The sequence below is a fragment of the Hemicordylus capensis genome, chromosome 6, assembly GCF_027244095.1.
Source record: "Hemicordylus capensis ecotype Gifberg chromosome 6, rHemCap1.1.pri, whole genome shotgun sequence".
Taxonomy (NCBI): domain Eukaryota; kingdom Metazoa; phylum Chordata; class Lepidosauria; order Squamata; family Cordylidae; genus Hemicordylus; species Hemicordylus capensis.
Genome location: NC_069662.1, coordinates 23,255,930 through 23,274,801, shown reverse-complemented (window position 1 = coordinate 23,274,801; position 18,872 = coordinate 23,255,930). Strand labels below are relative to the sequence as shown.

The 18,872-nt window shown below is 46.4% G+C and overlaps 1 protein-coding gene across 1 annotated transcript; it reads right to left on the bottom strand.

The window, feature by feature from the left end:
• Positions 1 to 10: 10 nt before the first annotated feature.
• Positions 11 to 11,992, bottom strand: LOC128331428 (integrin alpha-M-like). Its single transcript, XM_053264821.1, has 7 exons — positions 11,847 to 11,992; positions 8,546 to 8,608; positions 6,126 to 6,253; positions 5,102 to 5,247; positions 4,701 to 4,854; positions 2,078 to 2,228; positions 11 to 318 (listed from the first exon to the last, which is right to left on the bottom strand). Exons 1-7 carry the CDS (start codon positions 11,899 to 11,901, stop codon positions 161 to 163), a joined length of 855 nt encoding a protein of 284 aa, XP_053120796.1. The 5' UTR covers positions 11,902 to 11,992; the 3' UTR covers positions 11 to 160.
• Between the last annotated feature and the right edge of the window lie 6,880 nt (positions 11,993 to 18,872).

Genomic DNA, 18,872 nt, shown 5'->3' with positions numbered 1-18,872 from the left:
AGACACAAGGTTGGTTAACAGGCGCCTTTATTGGCATCACAAAGGAGCTTCAGCATGCTCTTCAAAACCAGATCAACATACAGGAAGACCTCCACATGCCTGGGTCTGATGTCCCTCTCCACCCCCAGCTCAGGACAAGCAGCAGAAATCATGCCTGCCCTCATCTCCCTTGTCTGGCGGTCAGCATGTCCAGCTTAGTGTTGATCTGGTCGAGCCCATTCAGCACACGCTCCAGTTTCTCCAGCACCTGAGGATCCAAGCGTGAGGTGCAATGCTCAGGCAGCAGCAGTGTGCTCGTGGGCTTCGGAGCAACTGGGCCTAAAGAATGCAAAGCAGAATTTCCCATCAATTCCCATCCGTGCAGGGGTATTTTTGATCCACTAGGTGGCCAACCTGAGGTGTTGCAGCCGTTGCTAGACTGCAACTCCCATCACCTCCAGCCACAATTTATTGTGGCTGAGGATGATGGGAGTTGTAGTCCAACAGCAAATGTCAAGCTTCAGATTGGCTCCCCCTGCACTTTAACCTTATCCCAGTGCTGAATATACAAAATCTCAAAGGGAAAGGGGTGAACCTCATCTGGAAGCCCTGAATTGTAATCCCAGATGTGGTTGTGATAACTGAAGACTGATTCATGTGCCAGGTTACATAGGAATATAGGAACATAGGAAACTGCCATATACTGAGTCAGACCATTAGTCTATCTAGCTCAGTATTGTCTTCACAGACTGGCAGCGGCTTCTCCAAGGTTGCCACCTTTTTTTTCCTGGCTGGGCTTCTGTGTAATAGCTACATGACAGGTGAAACAGCCATTTTCACCCTTGCTTGGGGAAGGGATATTGCATGTATTTTTTCTGTCGTGCAGCTATTAAAGGCCTGCAAGCTTTGTCAAGAAAAAAGGTGGCCACCTATTCATGAGTTATTCTTGTGCTGCTTAATCAGATTTATGTAATTAACTGCCACACGATGTAGGCATCTCTGCTAGCTAAAACAGTAGTCAGTTGGGAGACCTCTCTCCCATGAATGTATTTAATCCATCTTTAAGGTCATGGAAACACAGGAAGCTGCCTTGTACCGAGTCAGACCACTGGTCCATCCTGCTCAGTATTGTCTACTCTGACTGGCAGCGGCTTCTTCAAGGCTGACAGAGACTCCTGAAACTTTGGTGAAACTGCTGCTAGTCAGTGTAGGCAATACTGTGCTAGAAAGACCAATGGACAGACTTGGTATAAAGCAGCTTCTTGAGTCCACATGGCCTTCAAGATGGATTAGATACATTCATGGGAGAGAGGTCTACCTACAGTTATTGGTCATGATGCATAAATAGAACCTCCATGTTCAGAGGCAGTATACCAGTGAATGCTGACCTCGGACCTTTTAAAAACAATTATTTTGTTAGATTTTTTTTTCTTAAGCCTTTAAATTTACTAAAAAGGTGTCCCTGGTTAATCAGGCATTAGATTCTTAACAAATATATTTTAATGCAGTTACTTACAAAAACCGCAGATGGCAAACACCCTCTTAAAAGAGGTATTCCTCCTTTTTTCTCCTCCTGGATGGAATGCCTCTTGTAAGATGATGTCTGCTATGACGCATGCAGCATCTTCAACCAAAGGGTAGCATCTGAGTAGAAGTTGCATGAGCAGAATGCTCCCATTAATGGAACAGAAGATGGGGCAATCTTTAGCAATTTCCTAACCCTTCCCTCTGCAGCCTCTTATGCCCCTGGAAAAATGTCACTGAGGGTTTCCCAGCTGGAACATATTTTTGGGAGGCACAGAGGGCTGCAGAGGGAAGGGGGAATCGTTGAAAAATGCCCCTCTGTTGTGTCAATGGGAGCATTCAACATGCACAACTTTTGCTCTGGCTGCTACTCACAGAAAATGTGCTTCTTGTCTCCCAATTATTATTTTTATCTACATGCAAATTTAATCCAATTAATGGGCTAAAACTGATATGATTAATTGACAGTTAAAAATACGATTAATGAAACCTTCATTAGGTGATAACCCCAACTTTAAAAAGCTGCACCATAAGTTTCTGCTCCTCCCTTCCCCACAACCCCAAATCCTAGTACCATGGCTGGCACAAATCTTCTCCTTTAGCTGGGTCTGGATGTCCTGGAGACTTGTGAAACGTCTTGCGTGTAAGGCGTGCTCTGTGGCGGGGTGGGAGGCGATGGCATGGAGCTCACGTTGGGCACTCGAGAGCAAGAATCTCGTGCCAACCTTCCCAGAAGAAACAAAATGTTTGAGCGAGAGTTCCACTGTGTGTTGAAAGGTTCAGTCAGGGTGGGTAAACTTGGCCATCCAGATATTGTCGAACTACAACTCCCATCAGCCCCAGCCCAAAAAACCTCGATGGGAGTAGTAGTTCAGTAACAGCTGGAGGGCCAAGTTCATTCACCCCTGGGTTAAGCGGATAGGATAGAACTGAGGGAGCACCGGGGGCGGTGGGGGGCAGAGCTCAGACCTTAATAGCCTCGTGCATATACAGCATAGACTCTAGTCAGTGGTCGTTCTAATTTTTTTTCATCTCTGCGTGGAATGAGTTTTGTTCTGGGTGGTAGTATCCAGGCAGTGTGTGCATACGTGCATTCAGAATGCAGCCTTCCTGATTCAACCTGAGTGGGATCTAAAATTAACTGAGCGGTCATTAAAAAAACTTGTGAGCATGTGCACATGTGCGCACGCCTTAGAGGGAATGGTGACTCTAGTGCATACCCTCCAATCCTGCAATTAAAAAACAGGGACATTCTTGCAAGTACTCTACACTCCCACTAAAGTTCACTGCCAGACTTCCCCATCCTATTCTAGTTCTTCAGCGGTGGGAGAATAAGTTCGAGGGCCCTGAATGAGATCCTCAGACTCCCTTCTCTTGACTCCCTCCAATGTAATAATGTCATGTCTGCCCATGGGCTTCTGAAAATGAGGGCACAATGAAAGGGGCTGGCCAAACAGCAGTTGAACTAGCAGCAGTGACCTCTATTATGAGTTTTCCTGCTCTTTTATTGCATTTGTATTATATGGGTTTCTTGTTTATTATTGAATTGTATTCTTATTCTGATTGTAAGATGCTTTGGAGTAAAAGGCTGGGAGAAAAATCTCAAAATAAACAGAGTTAAGCCCTGCTCCAGAGTACATGAGCCAGCGGGGGTGGTCAGTACCATCTGGGGAGAATGAGTGCCCTTTGTGATTTTGACAAGGTCTCCACCCCTAGGGAGGGAAAATAGGTGACAACATTGCAATGCTTTCAGCATTTAGTCATGCCTTTATAGTCCTGACCATTGGGCCTGCAACAGCCAAATCCGCAATGGTGTCTTAAAAGCTTAAAAAAAACACACACACACACACTACTATAAAATGTTATAAATGTTAGAAGAATGGAAATGAAAATTGGCAGGAGTTTTCTCCAAAGTTTACTCAAGGGAGTTCAACAATTTGTTCATGGTTACCTTAACCCTGACCCTTTCCCCTGTGCAAAAATGACTGCAATTTTACCCTAATTGTTTGGGGTACACAATAAAGAAGGGATGATATCACAGAGAAAGGTGTAAGTGCAATAATGCTATTTTCTATTTTCCATTTCTAAGGGGACACAAATTGCTATGAGCATTCTTCCCCTGAGATGGTAACAATGGCCAGGATTTGTGGGCTTGGCTCATGGATTACCCCCACCCATTACATTTTGCTGAGTATTCTACTCTGTCTATTTTATGCAGCGTTCCTTTGTTCCACAGGATCCTGTCTTCCTCTCATTTAGAAGCCAATGGGCAACTGTTCTCTTGTTTAAAGATGTAGTAGAAACACGCAGTTGTCGTTCAATATATTATCAACCGTTTCAAAACCTACGTTAGCATCACTAGCAATGCTACTAAAATATTTTATTTTCTTGGCTAGGTTTTTTGCCTTGTGCGGTTGGCCTTTATCATTCCCATTTTACAGAAGGAGAATAAAGACTGAGAGATTGTGACTTGACCAAGACTTAACAGTGAGTCCAGGCAAAGACAGGACTTATTTGATTGATTTGATTTGATCTGATTTATATACCGCCCTTGCAAAAATGGCTCAGGTTTTAGGAGATTTGAGCCCAAATCTCCTAAAACCAAGTCAAAGGGTGCATACAGACATACAAAAAACCAGGAGAGGTTCCATATTTTTGCCCAGCAGCAACTCGTAGGAGCATAGGAAGCTGCCTTCTACTGAATCAGACCAAGTGGTCCATCTAGCTCGGTTTTGTCTACACTGACTGGCAGCAGCATTTCCCAGGTTTCAGGCAGGAGTCTTTCCCAGCCCTGCCTGGTAATGCTAGGAACTGAATCTGGGAGGGACCTTCTGCATGCAAAGCAGATGCTCTACCACTGAGCTATGGCCTCATCCGGTTGACCTCTGTGTGGTGGGGCAGATAGAAGAAAAGCATCTCCATGACATCATCACTGAGTAAAATTAGAGCAACGTTCTAGGAAAACCTGTGTCTGTATGCCCTGGAGACATTTTGCAGGCTCTCACCTGTCTGCTCCTGTCATTGCCCAAAAAAGCTGTGGTAAAGTTAAGACCCTGGGGATGGGGAGGGGCAGTTTATTCTAGACAAAAAAATGCCCACTCCCTCAATTTCACTTTAAATGTGATGCCATTGTTTTTGTCTCATGGGGAAGGAAGGGGGCAGGTCTATTTAGAGACAATCAGATAGTTAGCCCTCACCCCAATGGCAAAGCGTTTGACTCCGGCTCTTTCAGCCTCTTCGACAACCTCTGAATACTCCAAGGGGTCTCCAGCTTTCTGCCCGGCTGTCACTATGATGAGCAATTTCTTGGCTGTGTTGCGGGCACCTTTCTGTGTCGTGAAGAGCTCCCTCCTAAAAGAGGGAGAAAAAGGAGTAGGGTCTGGAGTTAGGAGATACAGCCATGGTGATAATCGCCAGCTCCATTTTCCCGGCACGGTTCCTGATACAACAGGCAGGCAGATATTCAGGAGGGGAAGGATGCTTCCATTGCAGCTGCATCTCCAGGGCAAGAAGGGCACCTGTTGGATTTCTGCCCTGCCGGAAAAGGAGGCAACCCTGGATGATGGAGAGAGAGAGGAAATGGAGCAGAGATACCTACACAGCTTTCCTGATCCCACTGGCCATGTGTGTGGAGCCTCCCAGCTGTTTCACCTGAATTAGCAAGCGTTGGGGATCCCGACTTTCACGAAAATGTCTGAAGTCAAAGTGCTCCTGAAAGCGATTGGAGAACTGCAGGAGAGAGAACTGGGAAAGGTGGAGAGAAATTAGTAGGGAAGAGACTGCACCTCTGCACAGTTTCTTTCCACCAAGATTTCTATTTTAGCAGGGTTGCACATTTTATTATGAAAAACATAGGACATGGGGAGAGGAGAAGAAACTGCTTCCTGACCTCTGCAGCAAGCCAGGTACCTGTGGCCTGAGCCAATGGCTACTCACTTGTCATTTCCATTTTGGGTTATAGTTCCAGTTCAGATTTGGTTACTGTGTGTTAAATTAATTAAATAAATAAATATAAACATTTTTATACCGCCCCATACAAAGGTTCTTGGCAGAGCAATAAAGGCCGCTATCCTCAGGGAGAAAATCCAAGAAAGACTGAGCTAAATATTTGACCATTTGCTGCTATCTAATGGTAACTACTTCATGCACTTGGGATCAACATGGAAAGCTCATACCTCTCTTTTTATTTTATTTTAATTTATTTTAATATTTATTTATTTATTTATTTATTTAATCAATGTATATTCTGCCTTTCAGTGACAATGCCTCACTGTTCTCCCCCACCCCCACATGTCTGACTTTTTGTCACTATAAGTTAGATGGTAAATAAATATTAAATAAATTAGATTACAAACTTCTGGGCAGGGCCTTCTTCCTTCTAGTAATTTCTTATACAATCAATAGTTATTTCAGGCACTCAGTAAATACAGCAACAACAGAAATAAGCATTGTCCCCCAAATCTGCGGCCTAAGGTGGGATGCATCATCCTGTCTAATGGAGCATCTGCTCTGAACAAAAGAGAGTTTTTCCAGAAAGTGCCGTCCCACCTCAAGGCCCTGGAGCCTAACCTTGAGAGGTCCCATCACACCTCCTGCCCCATCCCCTCTCTTTCCCTACTGACCAGGGTGTTGTCAGGAAAGAGTTTCATGGTGCTTGCAATGAATTCCTTCAGCTGTGTGAATTCCGAGGCCATAACGCTGCTGGAACCATGGATGAGGAAGACGATGTCTCGGGCTTCATTTGGACACGCTGGTTTGGGAAGGAAGCGCAGACTAGAGCAGCACATTTGAAGTCGAAACATTTCCCTTGATTTACAAAACTCCACAGCTGGAGAGGGGGCTCATTCTGACCCACCATTCCATGTAGGGTTACCAACCTTTTCCTGATAGGGGGTCCTGTGCCTTGCATAGCTAGATAACAAGCAGAAATTCAGCAGATGCAGGGTTTTCCCTGGCATGGAGATATGGTGTTCCCTTGCTAAATGTCTGCTAGTCCCTCAAACATGAAAGGTACAGGACCCTTTAAAGTGCGGGCAGCTTTAATACAGCCTCTCTGGCCCTGAACGTTTTTTGAAGTAATAATACAGAGCGCTCTTACTCTTCAAGGGTGGAGCATCTTTCTCTCGGCCCCTCCTGCACAGTTCCCTTCCTTTTTTGTGAGGGAAGAGCCTTGCAAAGTTTCAAACATGGAGTCCTGTTTACACAATCCATCCTGTAGTCCTTTTAAGCCTGCTAATTTATTCTGGTTCTGACAACTATGAAGGATCTGTACAGGTCACACTGAAATTTAAGGAGTGTCTGCTGAGGATGGAGGAGGAGAGCTGGTCTTGTGGTAGCAAGCATGACTTGTCCACTTAGCTAAGCAGGGTCTGCCCTGGTTTGCATATGAAAGGGAGACTAGATGTGTGAGCACTGTGAAATATTCCCCTCAGGGGATGGAGCTGCTCTGGGAAGAGTTCCCTCCCTGGCATCTCCAAGACAGGGCTGAGAGAGATTCCTGCCTGCAACCTTGGAGAAGCTGCTGCCAGTCTGTGTTGACAATACTGAGCTAGATGGACCAATGGTCTGACTCGGTATATGGCAGCTTCCTATGTTTCACCGGACACTAAGATTCAGTGGTATAGCAAGGCAGGCGGGGGGCCCCGTCTAAGCTTTTTGGCGGGCCCCTTACACTGCAGTGCCATCCTGCAGGACTCTACTGGCTTCAGTTGGCCTGCTGCTGTTGCCACTACCACAGGCCGGCCGCTCAGGTGGTGACATCATTATACAGTGCCCAGCCGGAGGCAGTGGCATGTAGCAGTGGCTGCAGAGTCCAAGCGGGCAACTGGCCTGCAGTGGCGGCGGCGGCAGCAAGTGGTAGGTGGTGAATGGCAGGGCCCCTGGAGGCCAGGAGGCCCTTGTTCACAGAACACAGGTCAATGCCAGTATTCGTGCCCCTGCCAAGATCATGGACTTTCATCACGTGTATCTACACAACTATAAGGTCTAGATCAAGCCTGCTCAGACTCCCCCCCCCCAACCAGCTGTTTTTGGACTACAATCCCCATAATCCCCAGCCACAGTGGTCAATAGCCAGGGATGATGGGAGTTGTAGGCCAACAACTGCAGGAGGGCCGAAGCTGAGCAGCCATGGTGTAGATATTTCCTTCGCAAATACAAAAGCTGTGGCCAGATAGGAATTTCAGGCCTTGATTTTAGCTGCATAAGAGCAGATTTCAGGGTGGAAGCCAACAGCCAGTTGACTTGCCATCGTTTTTTGTTGAGAACTGAACAACCCCATTACGGGATACTGGCAGGAACCTCCTGGGACGGAGCAAAGAGTTTTAGGTGCAGTAAGTGGAAGCCCCCTGAAGAGGGCTATTCAGAATTCAGCTTCACCATCATCTCTCATCTGGTAATCACAACACATTAGGTCCGCATGGTCATAATTAGGGTAGGAGAAGTATCCTACCTTAGTTTGGGAGCTGTGCATGCTCTTGTTTGCCGATCGTCTGGACCAGAGGTGCCATTTCTGCTAAGCAGCAGCTGGATCAGAGGACTTTTTCTCGTAACCTCATTTCTCTTACTGCAACTGGGTTGGAGGGAGTCCTTCCCAGCAGCTGCTTAGACGATCATGGATGGCACCTTCAATTTTGGCTTTGACTGACTGGCGGTTGGCAAACGGGAGTACATCCAGCTCCCAAACTAGGGTTGATCCAAACTAGGGTAGGAGGTATTTCCCGCCCTAGTAATCATCATGAGGACAGGTCTATCCATGGCTACTAGTCTTGTGGCTATAGGCCACCTCCAGCCTCAGAGGCAAGATGCCTCTGAACACCAGTTGCAGGGGAGCAACAGCAGGAGAGAGGGGATGCCCTCAGCTATTGCTTGTGGGCTTCCCAGAGGCATCTGGTGGGCCACTGTTATTATTATTATCCAGGATGCTGGACCAGATAGGCCTTGGGCCTGATCCAGCAGGGATATTCTTATGTGAACCACCCTTCTACGTTCCTACATGGACACACACACACACCCCAGCCTTCTATACTGTCCCCTCACTTACTGTTCTGGGGAGTTTCTGTGGCACCCAAGGCATCCGTGAGATCAAAAAAGTCTGTGTCAGGTTCTGTGAAAAAAGAGAATTAGGTGAGCAGATGCCAAGAATATCATGACCCTGTTAAGGTAGGGGGGAATAAAAACTCACTGCGCCCAGAGGAAGGGGGCAAATCTTTGTGTGCATGAAATGCTACAGTTTACATAGTGTTTATGATTGGAGTGTTTGTGCGTGAGAGGTTTTTTTGGTGTTGCTGTGTGTGTGACAGAGAGAAGGGGAGAAAGAATGGTGTGAATTCTCTCTAGCAAGTCATCTCTGTTCTCAAAAAGTAAAGTGTGTACATGCTTAATTCCTTCATTATATAATTCCTATTCTAGGAGATCAAAACATCTTTGGTTTAAGAGCTAAAGTGCTTCCAAGATGCATGGAGATTGATGCTTGTGCACCAAGATGCATGGAAATTGTAAGTTAAGGTGCCTTCTACAACATGTAATGTATCAGGCAGTATATAAATCTGATAGATTAAATAAATAAATGCATGTAGGCCCTAAACATGTTTCACATCTTGGACTCGTGCATCCACAATTTCCTTTGGTCTTTCAGCCCCAATCCTCCTCTTCTGCAGACTGGGGCAACACCATGCTCAGGCCACTATAGGGGTAGTCAGGGATGGCTTCAGGTCTGAGGTAGCCCTTGGGAAACTACACTCTATGGGCCCTCTCCTACCTGGGTAGCTCCTGGGAGAGTCATTCCACCACCACATGAAGGCTGGTCCTTAGTGGCTTCCCAAAAATGCTGACACCAGCCCTGGGGACAGTGGCCACCTAGCTGCCCATTGAGCCCTGCCTTCTTTATACGCTGTCATTTGGGTTAAAGAGGATGTCACATGTTAGTAGTGACAGACTATATGTTGTAGAGAAATAAGGCTGATAAATGAAGGATGTAGTGAAAGCAACAAGACTGAGGACAAACGGGCATTTGGGCAAGTGTCTGTCTTATCATAAGGTGTTCCAAATGTGAGAACCTGGGGAGCAGAGCTGGTCTTGTGGTAGCAAGCATGAATTATCTGCTATGCTAAGCAGGGTCTGCCTTCAATTGCATTTGGATGGGAGACTACATGTGAATGCTCCAGGTAGGGCTGGGAGGGACTCCTGCCTATAACCTTGGAGAGCTGCTGCCAGTCAGTGTAGACAATACTGAGCTAGATGAACCAATGCTCTGACTCAGTATGAAGCAGCTTCCTATGTTCCAAAGACATGAGACTGTAGAACATATTTACTGCATATCCACCATTGGTTGTACGCTGTATTAAAGTACTCTGCCTGTTCTCTGCAGATTAAAAGCCAATATGGTGTTTGTTAATATAGTCCAAAATATATCTCAGCATCTCTAGTGTGTATTATTTATTTTATTGTTATTTATTGTTAAATTTATATACCGTCTTTCATTAAAACAATCCCAAGGTGGTTTACAGAGAATTTAAAAACAAGATTATAAAAAATCCACAATTAAAATATTAAGTTAAAATATAAAAACAAATCTGATTTAAAAGATTTAAAATACAAGCATAAAAACAGAACAAAATACAAAGAAGCAGCAGCAGAGACAATCATATAAAAGCCTGGGTAAAAAAGCCAGGCTGTGCATAGCATGGTGCCTTTAGTGTCAAGGCGGTGCATTTATATTTAGGGAGCCAACTTCAGGTTTCAAGGGGCCGACAGCAAACTGCTTTGCATGGGCCCCTTGCTATCTAGCTGGACCCTCAGTGTTGCTCCACTGCCACCACATGGAGATTTTGGTCACAGACATGGCCTCTAGAATTAGCAGGGAGCCATTCTGAGGACCCTGGGCGGCCCTCAGCAGCTGTCCGGTTATGTCAGCCTCTGATACTGCTTCTGTATATGCATGTGTGCACTAGAGAAACGAGATGGAGCCCCTCCTTCAGCTTAGAAATGTACATTCTAGAGATCTTGAGGAAGGAACGAAACACTTAAGAATTATGCAAGGACTCACACTTACAAACCTCTCACAAGGCACTCAGACGAAACAAAACAAAGCAAAAATACATAGAAGAGGACAAGACAGACATTATTTTTCATATTTCGGGGGGCGGGGGGATGGTTAATTGTTTTTTCCTGAAACAATTATAAATTGATGGGAGTTTTTATTTTTAATTGGATTTGTTTTAATCGATTTATTCTAGGCTGTGTTATATTTGAGTTTACTGTTTTATTTTAAAACAATATATTTAAAATTATTATTTAATATTTTATGTTTTTATTGTATTATTTTAAAACAATTTTTAAATTATTGTTATTGTTATCTATTTACACACAGTCTACCAGATGTTATTGACTGGATTTGGTACTTTAATTATCAGGCCCTTTCCAAGGGTCTAGGATAACTAAATAAAAATTATTTATTAAATAATAATAACAACAACAACAACAACAACAACAACAACAACAACAACGAAGTCATGGGTCACGGTTGCCAGGGCCTGCCGATTGAGGTAAGGCCGCAGCTGGTGCACCAGACGAACCTGGCCAAAGGCTCTCCTGGCCACAGCTTCCACCTGCTGTTCCATCAGGAGCCGTGAATCCAGAATGACCCCCAAATCATAAGCCTGCTCTTTCGAGAGGAGCCCAACCCCATCAAGGGAGACACTCAAAACCGGAACCTAGTCAGATCAAGAACTAAACAAGAGCAACTGTCTTGGAGGGATTAAGCCTGAGCTTGTTTTGGCCCATCCAAACCCTTACAGCCTCCAGACAATGGGCCAACACATTCACGGCATCCCCGTATCGGCCCAGGGTGGCGATGTACAATTGAGTATCATCAGCATACTGATGATAAAGTAAAGTAAAGCAAAGCATGCCATTGAGTTGGTGTCAACTCCTGGCGACCACAGAGCCCTGTGGTTGTCTTTACCTCACCCAAAACCAACGGATGACCTCACCCAGTGGCTTCATATAGACGTTAAAAAGCAAGGGAGGAAGGACTGAGCCCTGTGGCTCTCCGCAAGAGAGAGGACATGGGCTAAAACACTCACCTCCAATGCAAACTGTCTGAGACCGTCCACTAAGGTAGGGCCCCAATTCCTAACCTCTGCAGACGATCCAGAAGGATACCATGGTGGTCGATGGTATATTTAACATTTATTTATATTATTATTACTTTTACTGTTGTGAGGCGCCCCAAGCAGTAATGTACTGGAAGAGCAGGATACAGATAGTTTAAACAAACAAACTGATACCAGCAAACACCACCTGCCCCTGGTAATTATGGACACTTGGAGCGGGTTACCTACTTGCTGCTGATCCAAGAAAAAGGAGGGTGAGCAGGAAGACTCCAAACGCTCCCATGGCTTGTCTTTGAATGGCTGCCTGTGGACTTTCTGTCCTGCTACTATTCTGAAGCTGCTGTTCGTGCAGCAGGGCAAAGGCTGCTCCTGAGTGGAGGTTGGGGGTCGGAAGGACACTGACCACCAGGGAAGGCCATCAGAGCGGGGATGCATCACTTGCTGGGCAGCAGCCACTTTTTGTTGTGCAAATATTTGCAATAGAGAACATGGCAGGGGAGGCTTTATGCAATCTTCCTGGTTTATTCCCTCTGCTTTTAAAACGAGCATAGTGAGTGAACAGATTGTGAGAAGTTCTGTACACCTCACAGCCACACTGCGTAGACAGCTGCCATGTTGCCTGTCACTCTCCACTCAAGGTCACACAAATGGAAAGCTTCAGAATCAATACGTTTTATTAAACCACAACCAGGGACATGAACAGCAAATAATAAACTTAGATAGGAGAATAAAGAGGCAGGCTGCTTCCACATTCGCTGTTCAGTGTGGAATTGATATCATTTCTTCACTCTGCTTTTATGGAGAATTCTGATATTCTCAATGCCACTTTGCTGCATTCCATCCTCTCATCTTCTCAAAGATCATGACCTGAGTTTATTCTCAAAGGTCGTGACCTTTCACTTCAGGGGTGGGGCTTCTGCAGACTAGGGGTGGAGCCAGCATCCTTCTCCCTGATTTTGACCCCAGATTCTCTGTGTTGTGCTTACCTGCTCTGTCCACATTTCAAGGCTGCTTGTTAGAGTTGGACATACCATACTCTTGCATGGAGTGACACAGAGGCTTTCTTCGGGCTGACCATCACTGCATCCAAACAGAGTGGAAAGGTATGTTGGCCAGCCTTCAACATAGGAACATGGGAAGATGCCATATACGGAGTCAGACCATTGGTCTATCTAGCTCAGTACTGCCTTCACAGACTGGCAGCGGCTTCTCCAAGGTTGCAGGCAGGAATCTCTCTCAGCCCTATCTTGGAGAAGCCAGGGAGGGAACTTGAAACCTTCTGCTCTTCCCAGAGCGGCTTCATCCCCTGAGGGAAATATCTTGCAGTGCTCACACATCAAAGTCTCCCATTCATATGCAACCAGGGCAGACCCTGCTTAGCTATGGGGACAAGTCATGCTTGCTGCCACAAGACCAGCTCTCCTCTCTAGATCCACCACAGATTTGTAGACTATCCCTTCCCCAGTTGCTCCCATGGTGACCTCAAGTTCAAAAGCAATGCATAAATGGTGTGTCACCCTAGCCTGTCATTTCCCAAGAAACAGCTCAGTTAAATGAACCCATAGCAACACTTACTCACTTAACAGAACTCTTAAACCCCACACCACAATCCCAGCCCAGATTAGGGCCCCCGGCAGTAGCAGCTGTCCACCTGCAGAAAAGAATAGGAGCCAAGCTTTTAATTCCAAGACTAAAAGCAACTACCAGGGACATGAACTGGATCAGGACCGTGGGGGGCGGCGGCGGCAGAGGGTTCACACTCTCCACACACCCCACAGTCCCAGTCTGTTGGAGGCTCTGATCTGCTGCTATTCATTGAATACAAAACAAGCACTCTAGCTCCAATCGCATGCTGTGGCCGGGTTCACACGTAACGCGAAACCAGAGGTTGGAGAACCTGCGGTTTCAGTTTGTAACTTCGAATCGCGCTGCAGACATTCATCAAACCATGGCCCGCCAAACTCCATTTCCGGGAGAGGAGAGCCCCTCCCTGCTGCTCGGCCTTCAAGGCAAATCCCAGCAGGTTACACAGCCAGACTGTGGGCAAAGTGTCACCACGACAGCTGGATGGCCATTGGTCATTAGCTGGAAGAGGGCATTCCGAGTGCAATTGTGCGTTTTTGTAGCGCTTTTGTTTCAGCATGGAAAGACATTTAAATCTCTTTGTGCCCTTCCATGCCATGCCATGACATGGTATCAGTTCTTCTGCAAGCAATGGCACCACCGCCCCCCAAGGATCCCTGCACCCTGATAGTACCACACAAGCATGAATTGGGGGGTGGGTTTCCTTGGGGCTTGATATTCCATTGTCACAAAGGGAGGGGATGGGGACTTGAAGACTTCATAGGAGGGAATATGTAGATGAGGGAGGGCAAAGGATGCTTGTGGGGCAGTGTCTGTCCCACTGTAACCTGGGAAGATGTTGCAAGGGGTAACCCCGGCAAAACTGTCTATGCAAACCCAACCCGAATCCTGCTGATAGGCAGCTTGCTGCCAAGCAGGCTCTCTCTCTCATAAGAAGGCCAATCCTCTAGGGAAGGCTATGCCCTTGTATGGGTGCTGCCCAACACATGGACTAAAAACTCACGAGTTGAGCTAGCCCACCCCAAGGGGGCCCTGCTTGTGTGGGACCCCCAACTCTCAATGGTAAAAAATAAATTCTCTGCAACTGCCCCACCCAATCCCTTTGAAGCCTTGCACCATGCACCCAGAGGAGATTTTGATGCTCTGTCTGTGTGCTGTGTGTGAGGATGGCTGTGTGCAAGGATGTGTGTGTGTGTGTGTGTGTGTGTGAGGATTGGCAGGGAGAGACTCTGGGACGGACCTTGATATCCATTCAGAATTCCTGGGTCTGGTCTGACGCAGCACCGTCAGTTCTGTGGGCATGGGGAATCGTGGGAGAAGGGAGCCCCCATTCTCCACCAACCCTGGGACAGTGGGGTCGCCATTCCAGGGCGCAGGCAAGGGTTCACCTGCCCACATGGGTGGATGGGCTGGCAGGGGGCACATTTTTTGCAGCAGTTTGGCCACAGCCTCCCAAACAAGGAAAGCCGTCTCCAGGACTCCTCTCCCCACAGCTTCCCTCCACACAGCAAGCTGGCTCTATTTAGCGTGCCAGTGGCCTGTCACTCTCGTGAGGGAGCTGTCTGTGGGAGACGGGGATGTTTTGCCAACAGGCATCATGACTGAATTTGCTCGGCAATCCTCTGCCCTCCCCTCTGATGGTTCTTATGAGTTGTGGGTGGGTGTCTCCATGACCTGGCACTCTCTTGAGCAAGCGCGGTCCACCCTGGGACAGCATTCATCCTCATCACATAGGAAGAATCGCTCCTTTCACTGGAGCCGTTCTGACCCTGCTGCTCAGCCCTGCTGATGAGTAAGCCTAGGGAGCTAAAACATCCCCAATGGGGAAGGGGCTAGATGCCAATTCCCCAACATTTCTGTTTAAAGAATAGAACTTGGTAGATCAAGAATCCATGCTTTGGGCTGCCTTTCAAACCAGTCCAAGAGCACCCCCCCCCACACACACACACAAACCCATTTGCGTGGACAGGAGAGACTCCGGGCTCATGGACAGACCTTTAAATCTATTCAAAATTCCCAGATCCGGTCCAAAATTGCTCTATATGCAAATCTGCTGGTGCCGAGATTCATGGGAGAGGGTAGCCCCAGTTTCCAGCTGCCCCAACACAGCAGGGTCACCTTTTGGGGGTGTGGGCAAAGGTGTACGTGTCCACATGGGTGGATGGGCTTGCAGCGGGCATGCTCTGACAGCAACTTGGCCAAGTCACCAGGAGTGGGACAGCACTCAGTGAGGAACCCATACCTGTGGCTTTTTTGATAGAGCATCCAGGCTCTGTATCGAGTCCCGCAAAGAAAGGCACTCTTGTGAGAGAGCAGTCCATGGAATAATGGGGTAAACTTTTCAGTGTACAATGCAAGTATCTAGAGTGCCATCTTGTGAATTTGCGGTTAGTCCTCACAGACAGTTCTTCTCATGAGTAAGCCTAGGGACTGATAACCTCCAAGAGGAAGGGGCTGGGCTCCACTTCCACACTCTTTCAGTGCCAAAAAATAGAACTTGGCAGATTAAGAGTCCTGCTTGGGGATTCCTTTTGGGGCAGGCCACTGCCAACCCTCAGTGCTTCCTTGCCTGCACTTTGATGGGGTGCACTACTTATGTAGCCACATATGAGTGTTTGCGCTTGTGAACAGACATCGCTGCTGCTTCCTTTTTGGGAAGGAAAGCACTTGGTGCCCATCCTGTCTTCCCATCTCCTTTCTCTCCTGCTTTCTAGATGGAGTGAGTGAAGGACAGCATCAGAAGAGGGGATGCTGTGTTTCAGTGCCACTCAAGAGGATGGCAAGCCTTGAACGGGACACAACGTCCCTGTTGCTGGGCAACTCCATAGCTGCATGGGTGACAGGAGGGGAGGGGCTGGTTCCCCAAGAGGCGGCCAGCAAGAAGTGCTACTTGTATAGAGCTGCCACTCTGCTTGGCGGGTCTGCACCACCGCCTCTATGACAGTGGTTTTGGAAATCGGTACAAAGCTGCGATTATGGCAGCGTCCAGAGTCAGACGTAACACCTCAGTGGCCAAAACTCTAGTCTTGGAGTTTGGCATGGCAAACCAAGATGAGCATTTTTCCTAAAATGAGCCGTTTTTGGAAGGGCAGTATTTGTTTGTTTGTTTGTTTGTTTGTTTGATTAAACTTCTATACTGCCCAAACTTTAATCTCTGGACGATTAACATAAAAATCAGATAATTTTATGTTAACTAGTTAACATAATTTTTATGTTAAATAGTAGATAGATAGATAGATAGATAGATAGATAGATAGATAGATAGATAGATAGATAGATAGATAGATAGACAGAAACCAGAGGTCACTTTTAGCCTGAAACAGCAGTTTTGCACATTTGGATGTACGGGAGATCCAACCTCTGCCCCATTTAACTCCAGTTTGGCGTTATGTGTAAACCCGGCCTTAGATTAATGTCTAGTTTTTGGGGTTCTCAACCTGTGATATTCTAGATTTTGAACTACAACTCCCATCATCACCAGGCACAATTTATTGTGGCTGGGGATGATAGGAGTTGCAGTTTAGCAATATCTGGAGGAGTGCCACAGGTTGGGGATTCCTGGTCTAGTTTAACCTTCATCAGGGCTTTCAGGGATTGTGCAGCTTCTGATGCTTTACTGGACTTTTCAAGACATACAGTACATAGTCAAAACCAAGTAGGAGTGAATATCAGTTCAGCATGCCTAGAACTAGAGCTTAAGTAGAATCCTTGCACCAGACACAAGCTGCTCAGACAGAGAAAGAAACTCAGAAGCTACTGATTTTATAGGGCATAGTAGGCAGGGATTGGCCCCTAGAGTCAGCTGACTGGACGCTCAGGCAAGCTGGTGCTGCAGCCTTGGTGGTGCCCTTGGAGCACAGAGCTCCACCTGCCAGATGTGCCACAGAAACAACACTCAAAATGCTGGGTTTTCTGGGAACTACCTTTTGAGACACATGCCCAATACCTTGCACTTAAGGCACCAATGGCACCTTTAATTACTCTCCTAGTAGGGATAGGTGGGGCAGCTACTGAACATTCTTGTGGTCTAGTAGCTTTGGCAGACTTATTTCCAAGGCTCGCTTTATCGCTCGGCATTAAACAGGTGGCTTTGAACGCACCGCGGTTTGTGACTCAGCTTACCCTGAAGACGTTTCCGAATCCGAGCTAGCAATTAAAAACCTAGCCTACTTTGTTTTTCTCCCCCTCTTCTGCTTAATACCCACCCACCCCTTCTCTCCCTTAAGCAAAGGAAATGCTGCAATCCGCATCACATGGCTTGCAGGCTTTTGCCCCCGCCCCCAGTTTGAGCCTACGGAAGCAGAAGAGGGACAAGTATATTGGCATGAGCCAGAGGACACATCGTTCCTTGCTGTGACTTTAATGCAAACCAAGGAAGCAAATGGTTTCTGCATTATTATTTATTATTTTTGTATGGCACCCCAACTTATTATTATTATCTCGATTTCTCGATTTCTCTTATCTCGATTATTATCTCGATTTCTATACCGCCCTTCCAAAAATGGCTCAGGGCAGTTTGCACAGAGAAATAATAAATAAATAAGATGGCTCCCTGTCCCCAAAGGGCTCACATTCTAAAACGAAACATAAGATAGACACCAGCAATAGTCACTGGAAGTACTGTGCTGGGGGTGGATAGGGCCAGTTACTCTCCCCCTGCTAAATAAAGAGAATCACCACAGTAAAAGGTGCCTCTTTGCCCAGTTAGCAGGGGTTATGTCTCTGGGCAGCTTACAACCCACATAACACAAACATTAAAACAATTTGAACATTAAAACAACTTAAAAACAAATTCACTGTTTATAAATCTAATTAAAAGCTTGGATTGGTAAGTGTTTTTGAAGACTCTTTAATTCACTAATAAAGCCACAGCGATAAAGCAGGACTTTATGTAATCTGTCCTCAAATAAAATTGTGTGCATAGATACAGTAACTCCATTACCTGCTGATCCCTGTGTATGGTCTGAAGACACATGATATAGCAATCTTGCTGAGGCTAGGTAGGTTCTGGCCAGTTCCTGGGAACACCATGGATGCTGCTTTGAGCTCCATGATAGAAGAAAAGCAGAACAGAAATGCAACAAAGAAATACTCTGTATCAGCAAAAGCCAACTCTTGCACATTAAAAACCACGTACAATTTCCCTTATTTGACCTGATTTATTCCTCAACTTTTTAATTCTGTGTTGTTTATTCCACTAGTCATTGAGGCGGTTTTTTTTAATGCCTCACCACCACACCACCCCACACACAATGGAAATATTTATTCTGCCATTTATCTGACTGTTCTGGTGATGACAGGCTGAAATGACTCCGATGAAGCTCCTAATCAGTGAGGCACCTTTTTGCCCTTGTCCTTTGCTTTCTCTCTCTCTCTCTCTTTTTCTGGGAGAGCGCCTGTTTCGGTAGGCAGAAATGAATCAGGTGACGCTCCCCCTCGGAGCGGCTAGCAAAAGCTTCACCTGCTGGATTTCTGCCAATCATAATGCAGCTGCTGCAGCAGGCAAAGGAACTCCGCCAAAGACGAAGGGAGCGCAACCAGTTAGCACATGCTCAACCTTTTCTCTGCAGCTCGAACCTGCAAGACGTGATGATGTCTTGGTTTGCAACTTGTAATCATGCAGAGCAACTTGCTCCCTGGGGCTTCACAGACAAGTAGTTTTAAAGATGA